The 27579-nt window shown below is 42.9% G+C and overlaps 1 protein-coding gene across 1 annotated transcript in view; it reads right to left on the bottom strand.

The window, feature by feature from the left end:
* LOC115476056 (periplakin-like) overlaps window positions 1-27579 on the bottom strand; it is a 172100-nt gene that overhangs the window by 25576 nt on the left and 118945 nt on the right. Inside the window, exon 15 of the mRNA XM_030212182.1 lies at window positions 24717-24822. Coding sequence (XP_030068042.1) covers window positions 24717-24822 — 106 coding nt within the window. The remainder of the gene's footprint in view (window positions 1-24716; window positions 24823-27579) is intronic.

Here is a 27579-nt window from a genome sequence, read left to right as displayed (position 1 = left end):
AGGGCTCTGCTGTTTTGGTTGCCTTTACTTACTGCTCCCACCCTGCACATGTAGGCATGGAAATGATCTGGAGGCGTTTTCTAGTCAGTTAGTAGCGACGCTCTCCGGACTGCATTTTACGTGTCTGTTTACAGTGAGGAGTGTCTGTAGTAAATTGTTTCCATAGATACTGAACAGGAGAACATAAATTTGGACCTGCTCAGTACGTTTAACAGAGAGCCATGCCAGCAGAGACCCTACTATGTATTGTCAGTTTTTCTTTCAGTTAGGTGTTTTCCTATCCCCCCTGACCCCCTCCCAGCTCCTGCATTTTATACAAATTACTAGAACTTGTAGTGACATTAGGAGAAATCCCCGGAACACGTGATGTCACAATGGCTTGCATTTCTCATCTGGAAAATGCTCTGTCAGGCACTACAGTGATGGAGCTGCAGAGTTAACAAGCAATTATGGAGATATTAGCAGTCATCTGTTTTGCGGGTGTTTTAATCATTGCTTCCCAGTATCCTAAATATGTGGTCTGGGAATAAGGTCAACTCTCTATAAAACATTTAACTTAGGGGCAACAAACCAAAAGCAAAAACAGCTGCAGAAACCTGCCCTCCACTCTAGAAGGAAATTCTTCTACAGCTGTACAAGTAGTATATACACATCAGTTTAAAATGCATCCTTTCCTGGTAAGAAGACTTGATTTTCCCTTATAGTCCTCTCATTAGCTCCATTCTAGGCTCTACAGATAGGTTTCTAGGACCCCCAACTGAAGGGGCGGCCCAAGGCAAAATGCCACCTGAGGTGGAGCTAAGATACCACCCCTCCTCTGGGCCAAGATGCTGCTCTCCTTCCTTCCTCTACCCCATTTATGCAATTTACCTTGTTGTTTCGTCACATTCCAAAAGCCGGTGACGGCAGTGATTCCCATACACTGCCCAGCCACCGACACACGCCTCTTCCCTTTACTGCAGCCCCCCCAGGCTGCTGACGAAACAGGAAGTTACATCAGAGAGGTGGCCGCAGTAAAAGGAAGAGGCGGGTGCCAACAGCAGGGCAGCATATGGGAATTGCTGACACATGATGACACAGCAGTTAAACGCAACGAACAGGGTGGAGGAAGGAAGGGGGAGATGCCACTCCCCAAAGAGTGCCGCCTGAGGCCCCCGCCTCAGGTGGCCTTATGGTCGGGCCACCCCTGCCCAGCTGTGCTAGTTGGTACAGGATCCTCTACCCTTATGGGTATCTCCTGGGGACTGAGCCTATCTGAGGCTCTATTACTTCTAACCTAGGCCCTGCTAGTAGGCAAGGCAGATTGGTTGGATTCTACTACTGCTACTTATCATTTCTATAATGCTACTAGATGTACGCAGCGCTGTATATTAAATATGTAAGAGACAGTCCCTGCTCAACAGAGTTTACAATCTAATCAAGTCAGACAAATAGAACAAATAAGGGATTAGAGAATCACTTACGGTAGGAATGATAAAACAGACATGGGTACTGGGCAAGTGAATAGGAGTTAGGAATTAAAACCAGCCTCAAAAAGGTGGGCTTTTAGCCTAGATTTGAAAATGGCCAGAGATGGAGCTTGATGTACTGACTCAGGAAGTCTGTTCTAGACATACGATGCAACAAGATAAACGGAACGGAGTCTGGAGTTGGATTCTTGGCCAAACAGCTCCCTTTAGGGTTAAGGAAAATTAAGATACTGTATTTTCTCTCCAAAACTATGAGAATATATATTGTCTCAACAACTACCACCCCAGTCCCTCCTGTGAGCATTCCACACACATGTCCACACCCCCCTTTGCGAGTTAGAAGTTACGCGCATTGCATTACAAAATATACTTAGACAATTCTGCGTGTAAATTCTAATTAATGCCAATTAGTGTTAATAATTGCTTGTGCCAATTATCAGCGTTGATTAACTTGTTAACTAATTAAGTTGTGTGCACAAATCCAGAATAGCAACTTAAGTTGTGCTATATAGAATCTGGAGGTAACTGCATAACGCCAATTAACATGTGGTAGTTGCAGTGTGCTAATCACCAAACGCCTTCCACATGCATTCTCAACCCATAACACACTCCACAACACAAAAAGTACTTACTGCCGGATTCTATATATTGCGCCTAGCATTTCGTGACTATATCTAAGCATGTTCTGTAACAATGCATGTAACTTAATTGGCTTAGCAAACAAATCAGCATTGTTAACAGCACTTAACAAGAAATAATGAGCATTAATTGGCAATAATTAGAATTTACGCACAAAACTCAATAAGCATATGCTGTAACTCTCTACGCCTAAATTCTAATGCGCACATCAAAAGGGCATGGTTATAGGTAGAGAAATGAGTGTTCCCAAATTTATGTGCATTGTTATAGAATATGGCCCAGTCCATCTAAATCTACACACAGGGATTTACGCCACATTTTCACTGGTGTAAATGGATGCATGTAGTTTAGGCACAGGGGCTTCAACTAAGTGTATCCTATATACTGCGCCTATGTCTTATAGAAGAAGCTTAGGAGAAAATGATTTCCGAGTGGATATTCCAGGCGCCATAGATAGAATCTCCCCCTAAATGTACCATTTACCATGTTGTAATGGCAGAAAAGCCTGCAAAGACCCTTAACACGGTTGTGCAGTAGCACAGAGGTCCAGATTCAATAAATGGTGCTCACGTTTAGGCCAACAAAAAGGGGTAAGGAAACAAAAATTGAGGAAGCCAAAGCTGAATGATGTAAAAAATCCTATTTATTGTTTCCAAAGTACTGCGAAAGTACAATCAAAGGACTCGACATAGACGTGTTTCAGCAGGCGCAGAAGCCCGAACAATAAATACATATAAAGATATGATAAATATACAACAAATAAATATCAACGAGAATAAAAGAGAACAAAACGTCAATAAAAATGCAGTACAAAAATAATAAAAAAGCAATAATAAAAAATGCAATAACAAGGGTAATTAAATACAGTGATAAAATAATCAATGGTGCACTAAAAATGCTGTTACAATGAAATTGAACCTACTATAAAATTCAACATGTGTAGAATATATAAACAAATAAGGGGCCCTTTCACTTAGGCGAGCTGAAAAATGGTCTGCGCTGGTGTAGGCACATGGATTGGAAACGCGCAGTTCCATTTTTCAATGCGCCTGCAAAAAAGGCCTTTTGGGGGGGGGGAGGGGGTCGAAAATGGATGTACGGCAAAACAAAAATTGGCGCGTGTCCATTTTGGGCCTGAGACATTACCGCCACCCATTGACTTAGTGGTAAGGGCTGATGTGTTAACTGGGTGGTAATCGTCAGAGCACATACACTGCCGATTACCATCCGGTTAGTGCCGCGTGGTAGAAATTTTTTTTAAAAAATTTCTGACCGCATATCGGATCCGTGTGGAATTAGCGCCCGAAGCACGCAGAAGCCACGGCAGTTCCAAATTGACGTGGGTTGGATGCGACTAGGCGCCTACGCAACTTAGTAAAAGGTAGCCTAAATAAATAAATATAACTTTAACTTGAGACATGCACTTTTTGGACTATGTGGTGCCAGGGAAAATCCTCGATAAGCACAATCCTATAAAGGATGCTCCGGGCTGACAGCCCATTATAGAATAGCATTTAGAGCGGATTCCCGTGCCCAAAGCTGGGTGCGAGGACTTGCGCCTGCTGAAACCTGGTGTAAATCCTGGTGCACATAACCCCGGTATTCTATAACACAGAATGTCCCTGACCCTCCCTTGGCCATGTCCTCTTCTGGGTTGCACACGAGACATTCTAGGCACACAGCATTATGGAATAGCGTGTAGGCAGATGCATGCATAAATCTAAATTTGTGCCAATTACCTCTAATTAATCTCAATAATTAGTATTAGCACCCAACTGACTAATTAGTTTGTGTGCGCATCTCAGCTCGGTACCCAACTTTGACCAACCTCTATAGAATCCAGGGGTAAGTGCTTAACTGGGTTTAGTAAAAGGGCCCATTAGTTTCCCAGGCAAGTTGCAGAAGTAAACACAGCCATGTTGAATGTCTGTTAATATTTCATGTTTGTCCTTGTTTACTGTTTTGGCATGATTTATTACGTTATTTCAATATCACATTGACATTAAAATCATCTTCAAATTGATTGTTTAGCACACACACAAACACTTGTTTGAAATGTACCTTTTACAATACTCTCAACAAAGAAAAATGATCAAAATACCATCTAAGGATAGAGTTATCTACACTAAAAAAATGGCATATATGTAATAAAATGCAATTTGGAAATACAGGACCATAAATAATTTTTCAAAAATAGGGAGGATCTGCCCTGCATGATTTTTCCTGAGAGGTTTTTCTTCACCCATGATTACTTTTTGACCAATCATCTTACAAAATGGCTACTATTCAAACAGAGCCTACATTTTGTGGATTCTGGTTGTTATGAGGTCTTTTCCTCCCTATTTTTAAAAAATCATTTTTGAAAAATTATTTTTGGTCCTGAAAAATCATTTATGGTCCTGTATTTCCAAATTGCCTTTTACAATACTGCCACATGTCCCCCCCTTTTTTTTAAATCACCCCAAAGATCACTCAACAACTGCTTACACTACCTTCCCAAATGTGACTATGTCCAGTGTTAATGCAACTTTCTTGTGACAAACAGCAATGTGACAGCCCCCTCCTCAGATTTACTTTGTTCCCCCGTGACAATTATAAAAGAGTTCAAGGTGACTTATTTTTCCTCAAGCATACCAGTACGAACAAATGGGAAAGCATGCAGAACATGGCTCATGAAATTCTTTCTAACCCTTCTCTGTGTCCACATTTTATGTATTTGCAATGTTTCTCCACCATTAGGAAGTAGGACATTTAGCAACTAGTAGCAAACTAAGGGGTCCTCTTACTAAGGTGTGCTGAAAAATGGCTTGTGGTAGTGTAGGCACGGGTTTTGGGCGCGCGCCGATCCATTTTTTAGTGCGCCTGTAAAAAAGGCCAATTTTTTTTTTGCCAAAAATGGACGTGCGGCAAAATCAAAATTGCCGCGTGTCCATTTTGGATCTGAGACCTTACCACCAGCCATTGACCTAGCAGTAAAGAATCCGGGCGGTAATGACCTATGCGTGTCAAATGCCACTTGGGGCGCATCCGTTACGCAAGCTCGAAAATAAAAAATATTTTTCAGACGTGTGTACCGGACACGCACCAAAAATGAAATTACCACAAGAGCCACGCGATAGTCGGGCAGTAACTCCATTTTGGCACGCGTTGGGTGCGCGTAGACGCTCAATCATTAGATGTTTCCTCACAGAGCAACTATTAAAAAGCTATAGAGTTCATTCACTAGATTTCACAGAATATACAACAACAAAAAATGAAATACACATGTGAATCACTAACAGGCTCATTTTCGAAAGAGAAGGACGTCCATCTTTCGACATAAATCGGAAGATGGAAGTCCATCTCCCAGAGACGTCCAAATCGGTATAATCGAAACTCAATTTTGGACGTCTCCAACTGCAGTCCGTTGCAAGGATGGCCAAATTTCATGGGGGCGTGTCGGAGGTGTAGCGAAGGCAGGACTTGGGCATGCCTAACACTCGGACATCTTTGCCCCATAATGGAAAAAAGCAAGGACATCCCTGACAAACACTTGGGACGTTTTCACTCGGACCTGTTTTTTTTTACTAATAAGGCACAAAAAGGTGCCCAAAATGACCAGATGACCACCGGAGGGAATTGAGGATGACCTCCCGTTACTTCCCCAGTGGTCACTAACCCCCTCCCACCCTCAAAAATCATCTTTAAAAATATTTCGTGCCAACCTCTATGCCAGCATTAGATAGATGTCATACTCAGGTCCATGGCAGCGCATGCAGGTCCCAGGAGCAGTTTTAATGGGTACTGCAGTGCACTTTAGACAGGCGGACCCAGGCCCATACCCCACCTACCCGTTACATTTGTGGAGGAAACAGTGATCTCTCCAAAACCCACCACAAACCCACTGTACCCATATATAGGTGCCCCCATTCACCCGTAAGGGCTATGGTAGTGGTGTACAGTTGTGGGTAGTGGGTTTTGGGGGGCTCAGCACACAAGGTAAGGGAGCTATGTTCCTGGGAGCATTTTATGAAGCCCACTGCAGTGCCCCCTAAGGTGCCCGGTTGGTGTCCTGGCATGTCAGGGGGACCAGTGCACTACAACTGCTGGCTCCTACCACGTCCAAATGGCTTGCATTTGGACGTTTTTGACATGGACGTCTTTGGTTTTGAAAATCGCCAAAAATCAGAAACGTCCAAATTTAAGGATTTGGATGTCTCTGACAGTACTTTTGAAACGAAAGATGGACGTCCATCTTTTTTCGAAAATACGGTTTTCCCCGCCCCTGGATTTTGCCGTTTTGCAAAGACGTCCAAATCGCAACTTGGACGTTTCTTTTGAAAATGCCCCTCCACGTGCCTGTCCTGAATGGGTGGGGATTGCATGATGGAGTGAGTATGCAGAGCATGTCTCATTGAATAACTGCCAGTCCTTGTGTGTGTGTATATGTCTGTTCATACGTGTGCATTTGTCTGTGGGCGTACTCTATGTGTGTATGTGTTTCCATTCAGCAGGTGCTGAACTCACTCTCCCACAGAAACAAACTACTCCATTTTTTCAGAGGGGGTGGGTGGGAGTTTATATGTAACTCCCAGTCTTATCTGGTCCATTTTCAAGCTCAATGTGTCTTTTCTCCAGTTCTTCCTTTTTTTCCAAATCTGGTCCTGTTTTGTTACATTTTCAAAGTTATTTGATATAGATGCTCATTTTCAAAACACATAGACTTAAATAATTACATAGTAACCTATGTAACTTTGTAATGACGTTTAACGTGAGCAAGTGCAAAGTGATGCATGTGGGAAAGAGGAATCCGAATTATAGCTACGTCATGCAAGGTTCCACGTTAGGAGTCACGGACCAAGAAAGGGATCTAGATGTCATTGTTGATGATACGTTGAAACCTTCTGCTCAGTCTGCTGCTGCGGCTAAGAAAGCAAATAGAATGTTAGGTATTATTAGGAAAGGAATGGAAAACAAAAATGAGGATGTTATTATGCCTTTGTATCGCTCCACGGTGCGACCGAACCTCGAATATTGTGTTCAATTCTGGGCTCCGTATCTCATAAAAGATATAGTGGAATTAGAAAAGGTGCAGAGAAGAGCGACGAAAATGATAAAGGGGATGGGACAACTTCCCTATAAGGAAAGGCTAAAGTGGCTAGGGCTCTTCAGCTTGGAGATACGATAGAGGTCTATAAAATAATGAGTGGAGTTGAATGGGTAGATGTGAAGCGTCTGTTTACACTTTCAAAAATACTAGGACTAGGGGGCATACGATGAAGCTTCAATGTAGTAAATTTAAAACGAATCGGAGAAACTTTTTCTTCACTCAACATGTAATTAAACTCTGGGATTCGTTGCCAGAGAATGTGGTAAAGGAGGTTAGCTTAGCGGAGTTTTAAAAAGGTTTGGATGGCTTCCTAAAGGAAAAGTCCATAGACCATTATTAAATGGACTTGTGGAAAATCCACTATTTCTGGGATAAGCAGTATAAAATGTTTTGTACATTTTTGGGATCTTGCCAGGTATTTGTGACCTGGCTTGGCCACTGTTGGAAACAGGATGCTGGGCTTGATGCATCTCTGGTCTTTCCCAGTATGGCAATACTTAAGTACTTATGTACTTAGCTATGTGCTTTGAAAATGAGCCTCATAATCTCTAGAGTAAGTACACACAGGAAATCCAATATGTTAGCATTTAACTTTGAAAAAGAGACTAGGATAAAATGAAGAGAATGGTAAAAAAAAAAACTTAGAGGAGCAGATGCAAAGGTCAGAAATTTATATCAAGCACGGATGCTATTCACAAATACCATCCTGGAAGCCCAGACCAGATATATTCCATGTATTACAAGAGGAGGAAGGAAAGCCAACAACAGCTGGCATGGGTAAAAAGTGAAGTGATGGAAGCTATTAGAGCTAAAAGAAAATCCTTCAGAAAATATTATTATTATTAGCATTTGTATAGCGCTACCAGACGCATGCAGCGCTGAACACCTAATACAAAGAGACAGTCCCTGCTCAAAAGAGCTTACAATCTAAATAATACAGATAGACAAGACAGTTACGGGTGAGGGAATTAATGGGAGCTAAAAAAAAAAAAAAGCAGCTGTGAAAAGGTGGGTTTTCAGCATAGATTTGAAAACAGGTAGAGATGGAGCTAGACGTATAGGTCCAGGAAGTCTATTCCAGGCATAAGGTGCCTCGAGAGAAAAGGAGCGAAGCCTGGAGTTAGCAGTGGAGGAGAAGGGGGATCCGACTAAAAATAATAGGAAACAGCATAAGGAATGGAAAGCGCTGATAAGGAAGGCAACGAGAGATTTTGAAAAGAAAATTGCATTATGGTTTAGGATTTAGATTTCATATACCATCTTTCCTGAGAGCATTACTGGGTGATTAAGAAATAAAATACATAACACAAAATAAAAGAACGGAACACCATTAGTGATAGAAAAGCAACCATTAATGAGACAAAAAAACATAGTAAAAACGTTTTAAGATATATTAGAAACAATAAGCCGGTAAAAGAATGAGTTGGCCCACTACATGACTGAGGGGTAAAAGGGGCACTCAGAGAAGACAAAGCCTCAGCAGAAGGATTAAATTAATTCTTTGCTTCGGTTTTCACCAAGGAAGATGTAGAGATACCAGTGCCAGAAATGGTATTCAATGCTGATTAGTCAGAGAAACAAACCAATCTCTGTAAAACTAGAAGATGTAATGGAGCAAAATTCCAAGAGTACGAAATCACCTGGACCAGATGGTATACATCCCAGAGTACCAACAGAATTGAAAAATGAAAAAATGAACTTGCAGAGCTATTGTTAGTAATATCTAATTTATCTTTAAAATCAAGAATGGTACTGGAAGACATGAGGATGGTCAATGTAACACCAATTTTTAGAAAGGCTCCAGAGGAGCCTGACGTCGGTGCCAAGGAGACACTATTATAAAGAACAAAATTACAGAGTATATACATAAGCATGATTAATGAGACAAAGCCAACATGGATTTAGTCAAGGGAAATCTTGCCTCACCACTCTACTACATTTCTTTGAAGGGGTGAATAAACATGTGGATAAAGTTGAGCTGGTCGATATTGTGTATATGGATATTCAAAAGGCATTTGACAAAGTACCTCATGAAAGACTCCTGAGGAAATTAGAAAGTCATGGGAAAGGAGGTTATGTCCTATTGTGGATTAAAAACTGGTCAAAATATAGAAAACAGAGAGTAGGGTTAAATGGTCAGTATTCGCAGTGAAAAAAAGAAGATAGTGAGGTTCCCCAGTGGAATGTGCTGAGACTGCTGCTTTTTAACACATTTATAAATGATCTAGGGAAGGGAATAACTAGTGAGGTAATTAAATTTGCTGACGACACAAAGTTATTCAAAGTTGTTGAATTGCAAGAGGATTGTGAAAAATTGCAGGAGAACCTTAGGAGACTAGGATACTGGGCATCCAAATGGTAGAGGATGTTTAATGTGAGCAAGTGCATAGTGATGCATGTGGGAAAGAGGAACCCAAATTATAGCTACGTGATGCATGGTTCCATATTAGGAATCACCGCTCAGGAAAAGGATCTAGGTGTCATCGTTGGTGCTACGTTGAAACCCTCTGCTCAGTGTGCAGCGGCAGCTAAGAAAGCAAACAGAATGTGAGGAATTACTAGAAAAGGAATTGAAAACAAAAATGAGAATATTATAATGCCTTTGTATCACTCCATGATGTGACCACACCTCAAATACTGTGTGCAATTCTGGTCACTGCATTTCAAAAAGGATATAGCAGAATTAGAAAAGGTACAGAAAAGGGTGACAAAAATGATGAAGGGGATGGGACAACTCCCCTATGAGGAAAGACTAACAGAAAAGTGATGGCTGAGGGGAGATATGATAGAGGTCTATTATATTCTGGAATTGGTAGAGGTAAATTGCTTGTTTAATTTTTCCAAAAATACTAAGATTAGGGGGCACGCAATGAAGCTACTAAGTAGTAAGTTTAAAACAAACCGGAGAAAATATTTCTTCATTCAATGTGTAATTAAACTCAGGAGTTTGTTGCCAGAGAATGTGGTAAAAGAAGTTCGCTTAGCAGGGTTTAAAAAAGGTTCGGATAATTTCCTAAAAGAAAAGTCCATAAGCCAATGAAGATGGACTTGGGAAAATCCACTGCTTGTTTCTAGGATAAGCAGCATAAAATCTCTTTTACTATTCTGGGACGTTGCCAGGTACGTCTGACCTGGATTGGCCAGTTGGAAATAGGATACTGGGCTTGGTGGACCACTGGTCTACCCCAGTATGGCAAAGCTTATATTCTTATGCTATGCACCCAGAACGGACATTTTCAACCTGTTATATATAATTTCTTTCTTCCATTGGGATGAAAAGAATAAAAACAGATATTTTTGTGTGATGCTGCAGTTTTTGTAACCAGCTAACAAGAGAAAAAAAAAAATCCCCCAACTGTTTGTAAAGTTGCTTTAATCTTTTAGCAGGTATCAGCTTGCAGGAGACATTCCTCCCAGCAGCTGCTCTGTGTCAGAAATGGAAGCTACACTGTGGCAGTAGTAAGAGGCACAGGCAGGCTGTCCTTGTTTCTACAGAAGGCATCCTGACTCTATATATCGAAATAAGAATATATATCTGTCTGTTCTGTTTGTAACTGAAAGGATCTCAAAAACTCAGGGCTCGGATAGGGGGAAAGGGAGGTGAGTGAAAAATATTCAAAGGAGGATCCTTTCTGAAGCAATCCTACCCCTGATGTTTCTTTGCTGGGTTAATGAAGTCCATAAGGCTCACTTAATCCTGCTGCTTACATGTGAGGAGATGAAAGTAACAGTTTGCAAAAATGATCCAAGGAGTGCAAAAGCTTTCACTTACTATTACATTTCTTTGTAAACAACTGATACATTTTTTAAAAAAATGAACTTAACTATTTATACCTCTGTAAAACTCTCTCATTTTGCTTTTATAGGGATAGGGGATGGGACTTGATATACGCCTTTCTGTGGTTACAATCAAAGCGGTCTACATATTCTATACTGGGGCAATGGAGGGTTAAGCGACTTTCCCAGAGACACAAGGAGCTGCAGTGAGAATGGAGCCCAGGGTGCAGCAGCATAGATATGCAAATTGAAGCAAGAGGACTGACCTATCCTGCTAAATCTCTGTTGTGCCGATTTGTGTATCCGTGCTGCTGCACCACGTAGGCATCAGAACAGGGGGGAGCCACAGGTGTGTTGGCACCCCCTAAATTTTCCTTCCCTACCTCTATCCCTCCCCTGTGAATTATTTGCTTAACTCACTCCCTCAGGGCGGTGACTCTATAATCTGCATATTGAAGAGGCATTGCATGGTCAGCTGGTGCAGGACCCTGAGCATCTAGGCATCAAACGCGCGTTATCCATGCTGCATGCGGATGGGCCCTTCTTCGTGTGCGCGGGGGGTCGCATGGCAGGACACGGGGCACAGTAAGGGATCGACCATGTATGCTGGTGCCCGGACGCCTGAAGAGGCCGTCCGTGCTCCGCCCAGGGGCTTTTAAACCCCTCTGTAGTTCTGCCCCCTTTTCAGTGGGGTGCCCTTTGGGCGGTGGGCATGTGCCCATCACGCCTAGTTGCACCGCGCTGGCCCGGTGCTCATGCCCATTGGGACACGGCGCCATATTAGGGGTGGCTCCGTGAACCAGTGGGGGCACTGCGCCTTGCTTTTATTTGCTTAACTCACTCCCTCAGGGCAGTGACTCTATAATCTGCATATTGAAGAGGCATTGCATGGTCAGCTGGTGCAGGACCCTGAGCATCTAGGCATCAAACGCGCGTTATCCATGCTGCATGCAGATGGGCCCTTCTTCGTGCGCGCGGGGGGTCGCATGGCAGGACACGGGCTGCTGGACCGGGGCACAGTAAGGAATCGACCGTGTATGCTGGTGCCCGGACGCCTGAAGAGGCCGTCCATGCTCCGCCCAGGGGCTTTTAAACCCCTCTGTAGTTCTGCCCCCTTTTCAGCGGGGTGCCCTTTGGGCAGTGGGCATGTGCCCGTCACACCTAGTTGCACTGCGCTGGCCCGGTGCTCATGCCCATCGGGGCACGGTGCCATATTAGGGGTGGCTCCGTGCACCAGTGGGGGCACTGCGCCTTGCTTTTATTTGCTTAACTCCCTCCCTCAGGGCGGTGACTCTATAATCTGCATATTGAAGAGGCATTGCATGGTCAGCTGGTGCAGGACCCTGAGCATCTAGGCATGCTCAAAGCCTTCCTACCCCCACCCCTTCTGAACTTCCTCCTATGGGACAAAAGCAGGCAAGCTTTGAGCACCCCCAGATACTCAAGGTCCCACATCTGCTGCAGTGCAATTCCTGGTCTTATGTAGATTGAAGAGTCGCCACCTAAGGAGAGAGGTAAGCAAATAAACACTTTGTGGCAGGACAGTTGGGAAAAAGAGAAATGTTGAAGCAGCAGGAGGGGAGGTGAAACATGCTTGAAGACTGGGAGAGGGAAGGAGAGAAATGCTGGTGACCATGGAGGAGGGGAGAGAGAGGAGAGACATGCTGGACACCATAGGGGGAGGAAGGAAGGAGAGATATGCAGGACACCATGGGGAGGGGAGGGAGGGAAGAAGAGAGAGATGCTGAAGATGGAGTGAGAGAGGGGAGGAAGGAGAGAGATGCTGAAGAGGGAATGGAGGGAGGAAAGGAGAGAAATGCTGGATACCATGGGGGGGGGGCTTAAGAGGGAGATGAGAGGGAGAGGGATGCTGGATACCATGGGGCTGGTAAACTAAAGATGGCAGGGAAGGGCTGGGGGTGAAGCTGAGGTAGGGATGGGACGTAAGAGTTGGTATCGGGGCTGAGGCTGGGACTGGAACTGGGATTAGGTCCGGGGGTGAGGGGTAGAGATTGGGCACACGCACACCTAACCAAGAAAAGCATTCTGCTGCCCCTGCAAATAGGTAACCACAATGACCTCTTATTATATCTGCATTATCTCACACTTCAAGCTGTAGTGCCTCAAAAGACAGCCAAAAAAGGCGTCAAAGATCCAGTTTTTAGTACCTTTCCTCTGCGTTTTTTAAATTTGGGATGTTTTTTTCTTTTCTTGCTGAGACTTGTTAAGCTCTGGGCTTGCAGACTTCCTCCACTTCTGCCCTGCAGTTCCCCATTTGGAAGCGACTTCCAAATTCATTGGAAAATCTTCATCTGCGAGGTTTGCAAAGTAAGAAGGATGTAGGCCGTCTTACATAGAAGAAATTTAATTCTAGAAAAAGGTGCCTATTTTACAGCAGCACAAAGGCATCTGCTTGGAGCCTATTCCATAAAGGAAAGTAAGCCCCTATTACCCTGTACAGAATAGAAGTGTAGCAGTGCCAAAGCAAAGGTAATAATTTAGGCTTGACCACTTATACCAGCTCCAGAGCTGGGGTAAATGCTTGCATCTAGATTGCTCTAAAACACAAAACAAAAAAACAAAAGATATAAATTATAGCATTCTATAATTTATGCTTGTAACTGTGTGGCCAGAGCTGAATACTGGGGGGGGGGGGGGGGGGGGGGCTTATCTTAAGAGAAAGAGATGCATGTAAATCTCTCCTTTTAATCATTTGACTGTGTTAATATTTTGTGCATGTGATCTTGTCACTGCCTAGAACACTGAATAGTTGCGGGCTATAAATATTTTACATAAATAAATCAAATAACACAATGATTTATCAACCCACACTAGTGTGTGTTCACCTACCCCCTAATTCTATAAACTTACAAGCATAATTTTACGTTTACCATGCAAAATTAGAGCATGTCAGTTGAATAGTGACCAATATTGTTAAAACTTAATATACACTCAACTTAAAGACCAAAAGCGGTTTACAAACATATATAATAAATATAAAAGATGATAAATAAAAATAATTTTTAGGAACGTCGTCATATAATAGGAAGACCTAGACCCGCATACACAGAAGTCTTATAAGTACTATTTGGCAGTAATTAGCAGTTGAGTGCATAACTGCTCTTAGTTCGTATTCCATAAATTGTGCACCCAAAATCCAGCGCATGCAACTGCAAGTGGGCATGGATCTGAGCACAGGAGCCAACTCTGGCACTCTTGTGAAGGGGATTCTTCCCCCCCCCCCCCCCTTCCCTCCTCAACCCTCTTCCCTGAAATTACGTTTTTCTTTCTTTTCTTGTTTTTCAAAAGAAGGCGGTAGCACTGACTCCAATAGGCTGCCTTACCACCGGTCCCGGCCCCTTCTCTTTACTGTGGGTGGCCTGCCTCCAAGGAAACAGGAAATTACATCACAGAGGTGGGCTGCATGAGAAGACAATAGAAGCCAGACCGGCGGCAGGACAGCCTATGGGAATTGCTTCCGCCGCCTTCTTTTGAGAAACAAGAAAAAAATAGAAAAGGTAATTTCGAGGAAAGGGGTTGAAGAGGGAAAAGATGGGGGGGGAGGAGTAGCAGTGGAGGAGAAGGGGCAGCAGCTCATTTTCTGCCTCAGGTGGCAGATTGTCTTGGGCCACCCCTGAATGCTAGTAATCTATAACACGTACAAACTACATGGCACACCCCTGACCTGCCCATGCCTCTCACAGGTCCATCAGAGCCAACTTTTCAAATAATTGGGGTTGCTAAACTTATGTACGTTGCTCTGAAAAGCTCTAACAGTCTGCAGAACAAAATCTAAGCACATATTTTTCATTAACGTCAACGTTATCCAAGTTCCCAGTTCAACCACATTTGATATAACATCCATTTAGTAGGCCTTCTGAGCAGTTACAAAAAGTACATATATTATGAATTGGGGAAAAGGAAAGGAAGTGACATCATGGATAGGTGTACAGCGCTGTGTATGCCTCGTCTTCACTTCATTGGTTACTTATTTATTGAATGGTCCCAGTTTTCAGATTTAAGACCTAGATTTAAGGAACAGCATCAAAGCGGGCCAAGGTATATCAGCTGCAAGTTAAAGCAGTAGAAAACACTGCATAGTTTCAGCTCACAGGTGAGCGAGAGGCTTTTGTGACTCTATCTTTAAAGTATTTGAGGATATCAATAGGTCAGGCAAGTGACTTTTCTGGCACAGTCCCAGGGCTATGGAATAAATTCCCTTCTTTTCTGTGGCTAGAAAATAAGTTTGAATAAGTTTCAACAAAATCTGACAAGTCATTTGTTTTTACCCTTTGTGATAATGTTTAGACTAAGATGAGGCTATCAGTTGTGGTAATGTGGTTTGTTTTTGTTTTTTTTTAAAATTCACAATAGACTCCTTTTACACAGCCACACCAGCAACTCCCATGCGGCAAATGTAACGAAGCCCACAGGAATTTAATGTGCATCGTCACGTTTGCTGCACCAGAATTGTCAGTGCGGCTTTGCAAAAGGAGCCCAATGTTACCACAAGCATCAATCTTGAAACAGAAAATACATTCCATCATATGCTGTTTCTTTTTCTTATATTTATATATCGCATATTCAAATGCAATAGTTAAGAAAATTACATATGACAAAGTATTATAAACTAACCCTATTGATTAAGAAAATGGGGTTGAAAGGAGCAAGAAAAGGAAAATCAAAATTGGAATCACTATCCGAATAAAATCCAAATAATAAGTTCTAGGTAGTACAGTGGTAGTGCTAATAATCTTCTCTTTATGTTTTTTCATGTTTTTTATTTGTTTAATTTTTGATGTGTATTATTGTTTTGTATGTATAAAAGTACCTACTTAGGATGGGATTTACTAAAGGAACTACCCATATAGAGCATGTTAACATATATTCTTATGTCCTGCAGGTCCCATTTAATGCAATAGGACCTATGTACTAATGACCTATGCTAGCCCCTTAGTGCATGCTAATGTGGTAAGGCACTTAAGTAAATCTAGCCCTTAATGCATTAAGGAGATAATTTTATAAAAAATGTTAAAATGTATAAAATTGCCTCTCATACAATTACCCCAAGAGTTGTACGCATAAAAGTATCCGCAATGACAGAAAGACGTAGACTTTTAAGCTGCCCATGTATAGGCATGTTTGGGGTGTAACTTGGGCAGAGTCATCTGTCTTTATCAAACAGTTTTAAAATAAGCCCCTATTTAATCCAGATCAAGAAGTGGCGATACTCAGAACTCCCACGGTAAAGCCAACAGCACAGAACCCATACCCCAAAACCTAGCTGGCCAGTGCTCAAAAGAAATGGCATTCAAATTATATGCATGCTGTAAAAGCAAAAGATATGGGTGGGGGAACGTGCTTGGTGCATGTGCAGAAGAGTTTCACAGTAAACCTAGGTCCTGGGGGCATGCCCTTGACAAACCCAAAAGTGAAATACACGTTGGCGTCTGTTTCCTGCACCCTTAAATATAAGCATCTCAATTTTTTTTCACTTGGAAGGCAAGGAAACTGGTGCCAATGACATTTGTTTCTTACATAAGTACATAAGAAATGCCACACTGGGAAAAGACCAAAGGTCCATCAAGCCCAGCATCCTGTCCACGACAGCGGCCATCCAGGCCAAGGGCACCTGGCGAGCTTCCCAAACGTACAAACATTCTATACGTGTTATTCCTGGAATTGTGGATTTTTCCCAAGTCCATTTAGTAGTGGTTTATGGACTTGTCCTTTAGGAAACCGTCTACCCCTTTTTAAACTCTGTCAAGCTAACCGCCTTCACCACGTTCTCCGGCAACGAATTCCAGAGTTTAATTATGCGTTGGGGTGAGAAATATTTTCTCAGATTTTGTTTAAATTTACTACACTGTAGTTCATCGCATGCCCCCTAGTCCTAGTATTTTTGGAAAGCGTGAACAGATGCTTCACATCCACCTGTTCCACTCCACTCAATATTTTATATACCTCTATCATGTCTCCCCTCAGCCGTCTCTTCTCCAAGCTGAAAAGCCCTAGCCTCCTTAGTCTTTCTTCTCATAGGGAAGTCGTCCCATCCCCGCTATCATTTTAGTCGCCCTTCGCTGCACCTTTTCCAATTCTACTGTATCTTTCTTGAGATGCGGCGACCAGAATTGAACACAGTACTCAAGATGTGGTCGCACCGTGGAGCGATACAACGGCATTATAACATCCTCACACCTGTTTTCCATAAATTTCCTAATGATACCCAACATTCTATTCGCTTTCCTAGCCGCAGCAGCACATTGAGCAGAAGGTTTCAGTGTATTATCGACGACGACACCCAGATTCCTTTCTTGGTCCGTAACTCCTAACGTGGAACCTTGCATGACGTAGCTATAATTCTTACTACCAGTGCTTAGGGGCTTGTACGAGCTTCCTTCTGCTTTCAAATTATATAAAAACTGGCAGATTTTAAAGAATCGTGAGAAATCCTCTCTTCAAACACCCTAACACCAGCTCCGAGTTGGCGTTATGTTTTCAGCAGTAAGACGGCTTTGTTTTGTGCGCTGTTCTCTGAGCATTGGGAGGGAATAGGAAATGACTACATTAACATGCTATTTGCGTTAATCTATGGCACGCATGTTATTTCTCACTTTAAGCCTCTGAGCATTCTGCGCTCAGTAATGCTGGCACTAGTCCGGTGCTAATCACCTCTAGCACCTGTATTTGGTTCTGAGCATCAGCCCATAAGTTCTCTATTCTAAAATTACCCTCCCCTGAAACTCAAAGCAATATACCTCAAATATTAAGAAGTTCTTTAAACAGCATAATATTCTAACCAATGATGCAATTCATCAACTAAATATATCAAACATAATAAAAACCAAGAGAATCTCAAAACAGTAGTAAGATAGTTAAAAAAAAAAAAAATCAGTTAGCTAGTTAGTTCGTAACCTTGGGGTCAGCTTCGACTTCTCTCTCTCTCCTTTTCTGCACATATTCAACAGACTGCTAAAACCTGTCATTTCTTTCTCTATAATATCACCAAAATTCATCCTTTCCTTTCTGAGCACACTACCAGAACCCTTATCCACACTCTTATCACCTCTCACTTAGACTATTGCAACTTGCAACTAAGCCATCTCTCTACCCTTCAATCTGTTCAAAATTCTGCTGCACGACTTATATTCCACCGGTGTCGCTATGCTCATATTGGCCCTCTCCTCAAGTCACTTCACTGGCTCCCTATCCGTTTCCGCATACAGTTCAAACCAGGGGCGTAGCCAGACACCCAATTTTGGGTGGGCCAGGGCCCAAAATGGGTGGGCAGAAGAACCTCGCCCCGTCCCACAGGTGATTTGGTCTCTCCTTCTCTCGCCTGCATGCCATATGGTCTCTCAAACATCCCCCCTCTCCCGTATACCGTTTAAATAGCAGATTTTCACCAGCAGCAAGCAGCAACTAATACACACTGCTCATGTTGGCCCCACACCCTTCCCTCTGATGCAACTTCCTGTTTCCGCATAGGCAGGAATACATCAGAGGGAAGGCTGTGGGGCTGGTGCGAGCAGTATGTATGTCACTGCTCATTGCAAGCGAAGATCTGCTACTTAACAAGGTATGCAGGAGGGACACTTGTTGGGAGTTTTCAGCTGGTTGACTTGGAGATCCCTCCCAGCCACATCATAGGTATGCTGCTGCTGGGTGGGCCTGAACCCAAAGTGGCTACACCACTGGTTCAAACTCTCTTATTGACTTACAAGCAGTGGCGTAGCCAGACCTGACATTTTGGGGTGGGCCCAGAGCTAATATGGGTGGGCACTATGTATATAAGTGAGAGTAGCATTTCTTGAGATACTCCTAAATAATGCCTTAAGTGCACTTGATGAAGGATTTCTAATAAACAGTCTGCCCAACAGCTGTCCACTAGCTATATAAACCGCATACATACTCAAAGCCTATGTAGCAAACTTTAACACCACCAATTCTGAACACACAAATACTAATAACAGTACCTTTAAAAAGGCAGCAGTGAATATACACAACAGCAATATGTGTCTCACTGGAAAAGTCAGACTACTCAGACTGATATAGATCCCAATACAAACCACATGCCAGAAGAATCACTTTGGTCACATGCAGAACACAGACCAACCCTCATCAATTGCCCAGCATCAGCTCTGTCCTTCCCTACCCCTCCATTCCTCCCTGTAGCCTGACATCAGTCCTACCCTTCCCTTCCCCACTCACCTCATCCATCCCTATAACCTGGCATTAGCCCTACCCTTCCTTTCTTACCCCCCATTCATCCATCCCCGTAGCCTGGCATCAGCCCTTCCTTTCTCTACACTACCCCCCCCTCTATCCCTGTAACCGGCATCAGCCCTCCCCTTCCCCACACCCATCCTGTACCTAGGCATCAGCCCCACCCTACCCCCCACCCCTCCCTGTAGCCTAGTGTCAGCCCTGTCCTACCCCCTACTCATCCCACCATAGTCTGGCATGTCTGAAGCACACCACTGCAGAGCCCACCCCCACCCAGAAACCTACCTACATTAAATATAAAACTTTTTTTTTTTATTTTAAGCTGGGCACAGCAGAGAACTTCCCCACCGCAAAACTTGCCAATGTAAAAAGACATACAACTTTATTATTATTATTATTTAACCTGGGCATTGAGTGCATTCCCACCCAGAACATTAATTGTTGATGGGTTTATGGGTGGGGATGGGCTCTACACTGCCTAGGGGGGAAATGCATATTTAATGATTCAATTCCCCTAGGCTGTGAAGAGCCCACCCTCACCCAGAAGCCCACCACCAGCAAACACTCACTGTACATGTTAAAAAGCAGTTATTTTACCTGGGCAGCTGAGCTTCAAACCAAATTTGTATGCATGTGGTGGCAGGTGCAGACTCCGAGAGCTTTTGCAGACTGTGCTCCATATTCGACTCCTGTTCCTGTTTGGGGCCATGGGTGAGTGCTGACTCTGGGGGTCTCACTCCCAACTGAAGGCTGACCCCGCAGCAGGGGCCCAATAACGTCTTTTCCCTTCAAGGAGCAGAACGTCGAGAGAGCTCATCTCAGCCACCACAGCGCATCTCTGGTTTTAAGTGGCACTGCGTGCAAGCAGGAAGACAGCGGCACCGCGTGAACTAAAGTGGCGGTGAATGCGCATAGGCGCCGTTTTTCAACAAATCTATTGTGGGGCCCTCCCCCTGTGCCCCCCCCCCCCAGCTACTTTAGAAATGGCAATTCCCTCTCTTTTACTGCTAGAGTATTACAGAGGAGGTACAGGTTGGTGAAATGGGAATCCTCAGCCCTTTCATTTTAGCTGAAGTGGGACGAGATCCGAAGAAGGTTCTCACTGTAAGGCCGAAGGAGGTTAGGGATTCTACCCCACCCCACGTGTGTGTGTGTGTGTTGTGTGTGTGTGTGTGTGTGTGTGTGTGTGGTGTGGGGGGGGGGGGCGGGGATGTTAATGTTAAATTCTGCCTTGCTGAAGATGTTGGGGGTCAGATGAGAAGGGTTTTCAGTTTCTGATCTGCAGCAGTACTAAGAGACCACAGTTTTCTACAAGTTTTGAGGTGGGTAGGAAGATTACTCGGATCCGTAGCCCTGCACTCACCATCCTCCTGTAGGGCTCGGAGCCCCCCCCCCCCCCAGCAAAGGCTCACTTGCAATAAGAGAAACAAAAGTCGGCTCACGAGCCACATCCCGATCACTTTCCCTCACTGTTCCTCGGGTCCAGCCTGCCAAGCAGCTGAGTCAGAAAAGTTTTAAAGGGGCAGAAGCAAAGGGGGGGGGGGAGTTGAGGACTGTTAAGGAGTGTAATTGTTAGTGACTTTTGTTATGTGAGTTTGCATTTAAATTGGTGAATAAAGGAACCAAGATGGCGGCGTAGCTGGCGGCGTCGATAGGCAGCTCGTAGGTCCGTTTGGAAAAATTTTCTACTATCTAATCCAGATGCCTCATACCAAAGAAAGGGGATTGCGAGGTTAGTCCCCCCACCTACCTCGACATCCTCGCCGTTTCAGTCGGGCCTTGAGCGCTACTTCGCGCCAATTTCCCACATAATAGGAGAAGCGGATCCCATTGCGGGGCAGCCGAGAGAAGCGGAGATCCTGCTGGGAGAAGAAGTTTCCCTCTCACCTCCATCAACGCTGACTCCCCCGTGCCCGGCGTCGGTGGCGTGCCTGGGTGGATCGCACCAGTCTACCGGAAGTGTTTTGACTGCTGCTCCGGTGAGGGTCAGGTAGCGCCACGGAAGACGCCTGGAGTAGAGACAGAGATCTCTACGAAAGAACCGGGAATCAACCTCGAGATGATTTGGGAGAAGCTGAATGAAAAGGATAATACTCTACAGCAGACATCGGGAGAGGTCAGAGCCTTTAATATTAAATTCCAAGAACTAATGCTAAAGTAGATGTAATTAATGAAGAAAATTTCTGAAAAAATTCAAAGATTCAGATGAATGCTGACTCTTTTCAAGAATTAAAACATCTGTGGTTAAAGGACAATCTGACATTCGAAAAGAGGGTCGAGCAGATAGAAAAACTACAACCGAAGATTAAATTTACGACTGTTAAATTTCCCTAACCTCCCAGGGATTAATTCTTACGACATGTTTAAACGTTATTTACATGAAGTTTTGAAGATACCACTTGACGCAATTCCGCCTATAAATAAGATATTCTATATTCCTAATCCAAAGGAGAGGGGGGGGAAAGACAAGGCCCCGAGATGCCAATTTGGATTTAAAAAATATTTCAGCAATTCTGGAACAAACATTAGATGAAAACTCTGAAAGATCTACTTTGGTTGTATCACTTATATTTGAACAAGACTTAAATAATATAATGAGACTATACTTTAAAAATTTTAAAGCTTGTTTTGGCGGAGTGAAGGTTCAGATTTTCCCAGATGTAACGAAATCAACCCAACATAGAAGGAAAGCCTTCCTGGCATTGAAATCACAACACTTAGATATAGGAGGACTTTCTTCTTAGCTTTTCCATGTAAATGTATTGTTAAATTGGGTCAGGTTAAATATACCTTTTATTTACCAGAACATTTAAAATCATTTCTTGAGTTGAAGCAGCTGAAATGAATATAAGATATTTGTGGAAATAATACGCCCCATGTCATTTATTATTTTTACTATTTAAAACTTCTCTACTCTTACCGCCTCCTCATTTAATGTGGTCTAAGAAAGCATTAATGTTATTTGTGGATTAAGCTGATGTATTAATGCAATTGTATTTCTTTATTTTTGTTTTCAGTGTAAATGCCTATTATGCTGTATTTCAATAACAAGTGAATTCTTGTTATAAAGTTAAAAACTTAATAAATAAATAAATTAAATTGGTGAATAAAGGGGCAGAAGCCCCGCTGAGCCAGGGCAGAACTGAAAGGCTCAGGCTGTGCAGCACTCTCACTGTAGCCTAACTGGCACCTAGAAGACCAGCACCGGATGGAGGAGCAGGCCAAATTGGGTGGGCCTGAGCTGTGATTCGGTGGGCCTGGGCCCATCCAGGGCCCACCCGTAGCTACGCCCCTGCTTACAAGTACATTCACTCTGCAGCTCCTCAGTACTTCTTCACTCTTATCTCTCCCTACACTCCTCCCCTGGAACTCGGTTTACAGGGTAAATCTCTCTTATCTGCACTCTTCTTCTCCACTGCTAACTCCAGACTCTGTTCCTTTTATCTTGCTGCACCACATGCCTGAAATAGACTTCCTGAGCCAGTATGTCAAGCTCCATCTCTGTCTGTCTTCAAAGACAGACACCTTCAAAGCACCTTTTTGATGCTGCTTTTAACTCCTAACCCTTACTCACTTGTTCAGTACCCATGTTTTATCATTCCCACCTTAGTAATTCCCTTATCTCTTATTTGTCCTGTTTGTCTTTCCTGATTAGATTGTAAGCTCTATCGAGAAGAAACCGTCTCTTCATGTTCAAGTGTACAGCCCTGTGTGTACGTCTAGTAGTGCTATAGAAATAAGTAGTCGTACTAGTTAAAGAAACAGTCAGAGATGTTCAGAGCAAAATGCAGCTGAATCAAATCTAATCTCAGTCACATTCTACCCACAGTTAGACAACATACTTACATTCATCAGAATGCAAAAAACCAGAGGATCTGTGCTATAAAGCTATGAAAAAGGAAACTGAATTTGATATCACTTAAGAACTTTTCCTGTTCATGCGATTAGGTTATGGAATATGCTGGCTGATGAGTCAGTCTGTGCCTGCAGCCACTAGAAATGTGCTGGTTCAAATTAGATATTTCCTACAAACAAAGCAGTGATGAAAAGAGCACTGACAAAATCAACCAGGAGACTAAGCCAAATGAAAACATGTTTTCCAGCTACGAAATATGGAAACTTCATGCATCAGATCCTTAGGCCTCTATCACAACAGAAATTCAGGGGCTGATATCTAAAGGGACTGAATGACTCTCATATGAGGTTAGGGCACTTCAGTTTGGAGAAGCGATGGCTGAGGTGAGATATGATAGAAGTCTATAAAATCCTGAATGGAATGGGTGAATGTGAATTATTATTTACTTTCTCGAAAGTACAAAAAGTAGGGACACACCATGAAGTTACTAAGTAGTACATTTAAAAAAAAAACTTGAGAAAATATTTTTTTCGCTGACTGCATAGTTAAACTCTGAAACTCATTGCCAGAGGTTGTGGTAAAAGCAGTTAGCATAGCAGTGTTTTAAAAAAGGTTTGGACAAGTTCCTGGAGGTGAACTCCATCAACTGTTCTTAAGGTAGACCTGGGGAACGCCACTGCTTATCCCTGGGGGGAAGTAGCATGGAATCTTACTGTTGTGGGGGATTATGCCAGGTACCTGTCACCTGTATTGCACACTGTTAGAAACCAGATGCTGGGTTAGATGGACATTTGGCCTGACTCAGTATTGGAATTATTATGTCCTTCTGCAACCTACTTATTCAGGTGATAAGAAGTACATAAGTATTGCCATACTGGGAAAGACCAAAGGTCCATCGAGCCCAGCATCCTGTTTCCAACAGTGGCCAATCCAGGTCACAAATTCCCGGCAAGATCCCCAAAAAGTACAAAACATTTTATACTGCTTATCCCAGAAATAGTGGATTTTCCCCAAGTCCATTTAATAACGGTCTATGGACTTTTCCTTTAGGAAGCCACCCAAACCTTTTTTAAACTCCACTAAGCTAACCGCCTTTACCACATTCTCTGGCAACGAATTCCAGAGTTTAATTACACGTTGAGTGAAGAAAACTTTTCTCCGATTCGTTTTAAGTGCGGGCCAGGGCCAGTCAGTAATTTTCAGTGGTATTATCCAGATAATGTTGCTGATCTGAGCACTTGACACTGTCTGGGTAGTACTGTGGTGGAACAGGGCTGGAGCTAAGGTGGAGCCTGGTTAGCGGTTATCCTAACTTTATCTGGGCACCGCTCTGAATATCGCCAATACCCACATTAGTGCAAGAGCCCCCTTATACGTGGAGATTCAGAGTCTGTTTCTTTTGCCACGAGGGTCGGAGTGAGTCGTCCAGCCACAGGGCAGCTGGAGCTGTGATGCTGCCAGGAAGGGACCAAATTTTAAATTGTTAAAGTTTAACAACTGGCTTCCGAAATTCTTTAAAAAATAAAAAACGGCTCTGGCAAGCTGATGTGAGCTGGTTCCAGCACACCACTGCCCTTGGTGCAAACAACTGCAAGGTGATATAGATCAGAAAAAAATAATCCTATCTGTAACCAATTCTGGGTTCCACATTCAGAGTTACTGCTCAGGAAGACTGTGAATATCGTAATGCCTCTGTACAGATCCATTCTCAAACCACACCCTAAGTATTTTATGCTGTTCCCTCATCTCAAAAAGGTACAGCAGAACTAGAAAAGGCAACAGAAATGATAAAGGGTGTGGAATACATTCGTTACGAAGAGAAGATAAACAGGTTAGGGCTCTTCATCTTGGAGAAAAGACAACTGAAAGGGGATTTGATAGAGGTTTATAAAATTTGAGTGGTATGAAGCAAGTCAATAAAGAACAGTTATTTCACCTTTCAAACCATATTAGGATTAGAAGACACTCCCTGAAACTCACCGATTAGATTTAAAACAAATTTATGAAAGTATTTTTTTAGTGAAAGAACAATTAAGCTGTGGAATTTGTTGCTGGAAGATGTAATTAAGAATAGTTGTACAGCTGGATTTAAAGAGACTTGGACAGGTCCATTAAGTATTAGTCAGGTAGGCCTGGGAACTGGCCACTTATATGTCTGGCAATGAGCACCAGGGAAGGAATCTCCCTATTAGGAGCTGTTGAGTATTTCCAAGTTCCCCAGATTACTCTCTGTTGTAGCCAGGATGCAGGGTTCTATGGCCCATTGATCTAACCCTTATGTTTCTATAGATCAAAGTACACGAGATCGAGAACAACAATAAAATATATCCACTTTATGCATCAGGCTCAAGATGGTTAAACTATTAACACCGTCATCTACTTACAAACCAAAAATGCCCAGCTTTATCATAAATCCTCCATAATATAATCCCCCACTACACATCAAAATCCCAGGTAGCCATCATCACATCCTGATTAACAACTATTCAAAGCCCATTTTAAGTTTCTTCTGGAAAGTATTATATTGTCTTTATAATTTTAAAATGTCTTTATAATTTTAAAAAGTTGCCTAGGTTGGGGGGGGGGGGGGGCAAAGTAAGTACTTATGTTAAGCCTATTTTATAAGGATACATTTGGGGCAATTCTATAAACGGGTGCCTAGAGGTAAACACCCTTACGCATGTCAAAGGCACCATTAATTGACAGGTGCCTAGTGTACTAAATGCTATTGTATACACCCCCCTCCTATCTGCAAGGGAGGGGGGGTGTACACATGAGGGTGGAGCAATGGTGGGCCATGGGTGTGTCTCCCAGTTAACAGAAAAAGGGAAAAGGGCAAAATCCTCACGGGTGAGGATTTTGGAGTGGAGGAGTGGCCTAGTGGTTAGGGTGGTGGACTTTGGTCCTGAGGAACTGAGTTCAATTCCCACTTCAGGCACAGGCAACTCCTTGTGACTCTGGGCAAGTCACTTAACCCTCCATTGCCCCAGGTACAAATAAGTACCTGCATACAATATGTAAGCCACATTGAGCCTGCCATGAGTGGGAAAGCGCAGGGTACAAATGTAACAAAAATAAATAAATACAAAGGAGAAACATGTAGTGAGGACAAAAAAGGCAGAATCAAAGAGTCCAGAGGATGTAAAACATCACTTTGGCTTCTTCATCAAAACACAACTAGAGGGACAAGACTTGAGATGGCCATGTTTCGGATGACGCGCCTGCGTCAGGAGTCAAATAGACCAATTACATATAATAGTAAGCATCTGTACATAGGATTCAATGTAAATAGTGCAACTGTGCTTTTTACTCTTGAAAACAATCTCCGCTAAGGGGCATCCAACAGTCAAGATTGCATTTGGTTTTGCTATTGATGCAGTCTTGATGGCCGTGTTGCGTCTTGTCCCTCCAGTTGTTTCGTGTGTTGATTATCAGAAGTATGGACTGTCCTTTATTCTATGTGTTTTGATGAATAAAAAGTGATATTTTACATCCCCTGGACTCTTTGGTTCACCCTTTTTTGTCCTCACTACCGTTTCTCCTTGTGTCTCCAGTTACATGTGTAGTTTATAGAATTCAATAAATGACACGCATTACTTGGAGCACTTAGAACTGCCAACTTATAACCTGCCATTGATATAGCATAAGAGGGCACATGGCGCACCAATGGCAACATTATGCTAGTATTCTAAAATGGAATCCTGGTGGCAAGATGCCATTCTAAAATTGGGCATCAAACGCACAGCATTGGGGCATTTAGACTGAGGTGCCAATTTACAGAATTGCCCTGATAGACATTTATGTGTTTTTGTAAAATACCAGCAGAAAAGCTGCCAAAATCATGACTGAAATGCAGTCATGTACTTTTACACTAGCTCGGGAGCTTCTTCAAATGTACACAGCTGAAGTACATGTATAGGTATTTTATAACTTAAGCACATTATTTCAGGATTATGCCCATGCTTCACTCAAACCACTCCCACAAACCCCCCCTAGACCTGGATATCATATAAAGATACACTACTTGTCATAGTGCGTACTGGTACAAGTGGGGCATTTTTATGAGAAGCACTTTACAGATATACAAAGGCATATAATAATATAATAATAATAATATTATGTGCCTTTATACAACTATCTCCTAATAGTCTTTTCCTGGGTGACATCATTTACCAAAGGAATACAGAGGCCCATGAACTTCACTAGAGTTTAAAAATTTTGTTGGGACATATAGATATAACCATTTACTCAGATAAGATGAAGCAATCCCCACATACTGGCACCTTAAACAAAATATGACACTGGATAGGCAGCCAGTCTAACTGCACTAAGCTCAGAGCACTCCTTTCCCATCTTGTCCCTCCACCTTAATTTTTACAGCTGTGCTATGAATAAGACCTAGCCTGGCCAAGAATATCTCCCAGGCCTCTAGGCAGAAGACTGGAATAGTCTAATCTTGAGACCACCACTGCCTGAATGATCTGTTTTAGTAATTAACCAACAATGAAAAGCAGATTTGAGGC

Source organism: Microcaecilia unicolor, chromosome 8 (assembly GCF_901765095.1).
Source record: "Microcaecilia unicolor chromosome 8, aMicUni1.1, whole genome shotgun sequence".
In the NCBI taxonomy this organism is placed as follows: Eukaryota; Metazoa; Chordata; class Amphibia; order Gymnophiona; family Siphonopidae; genus Microcaecilia; species Microcaecilia unicolor.
The sequence above is the reverse complement of the archived record's forward strand: the minus strand, read 5'-3'. Positions and strand labels throughout refer to the sequence as shown.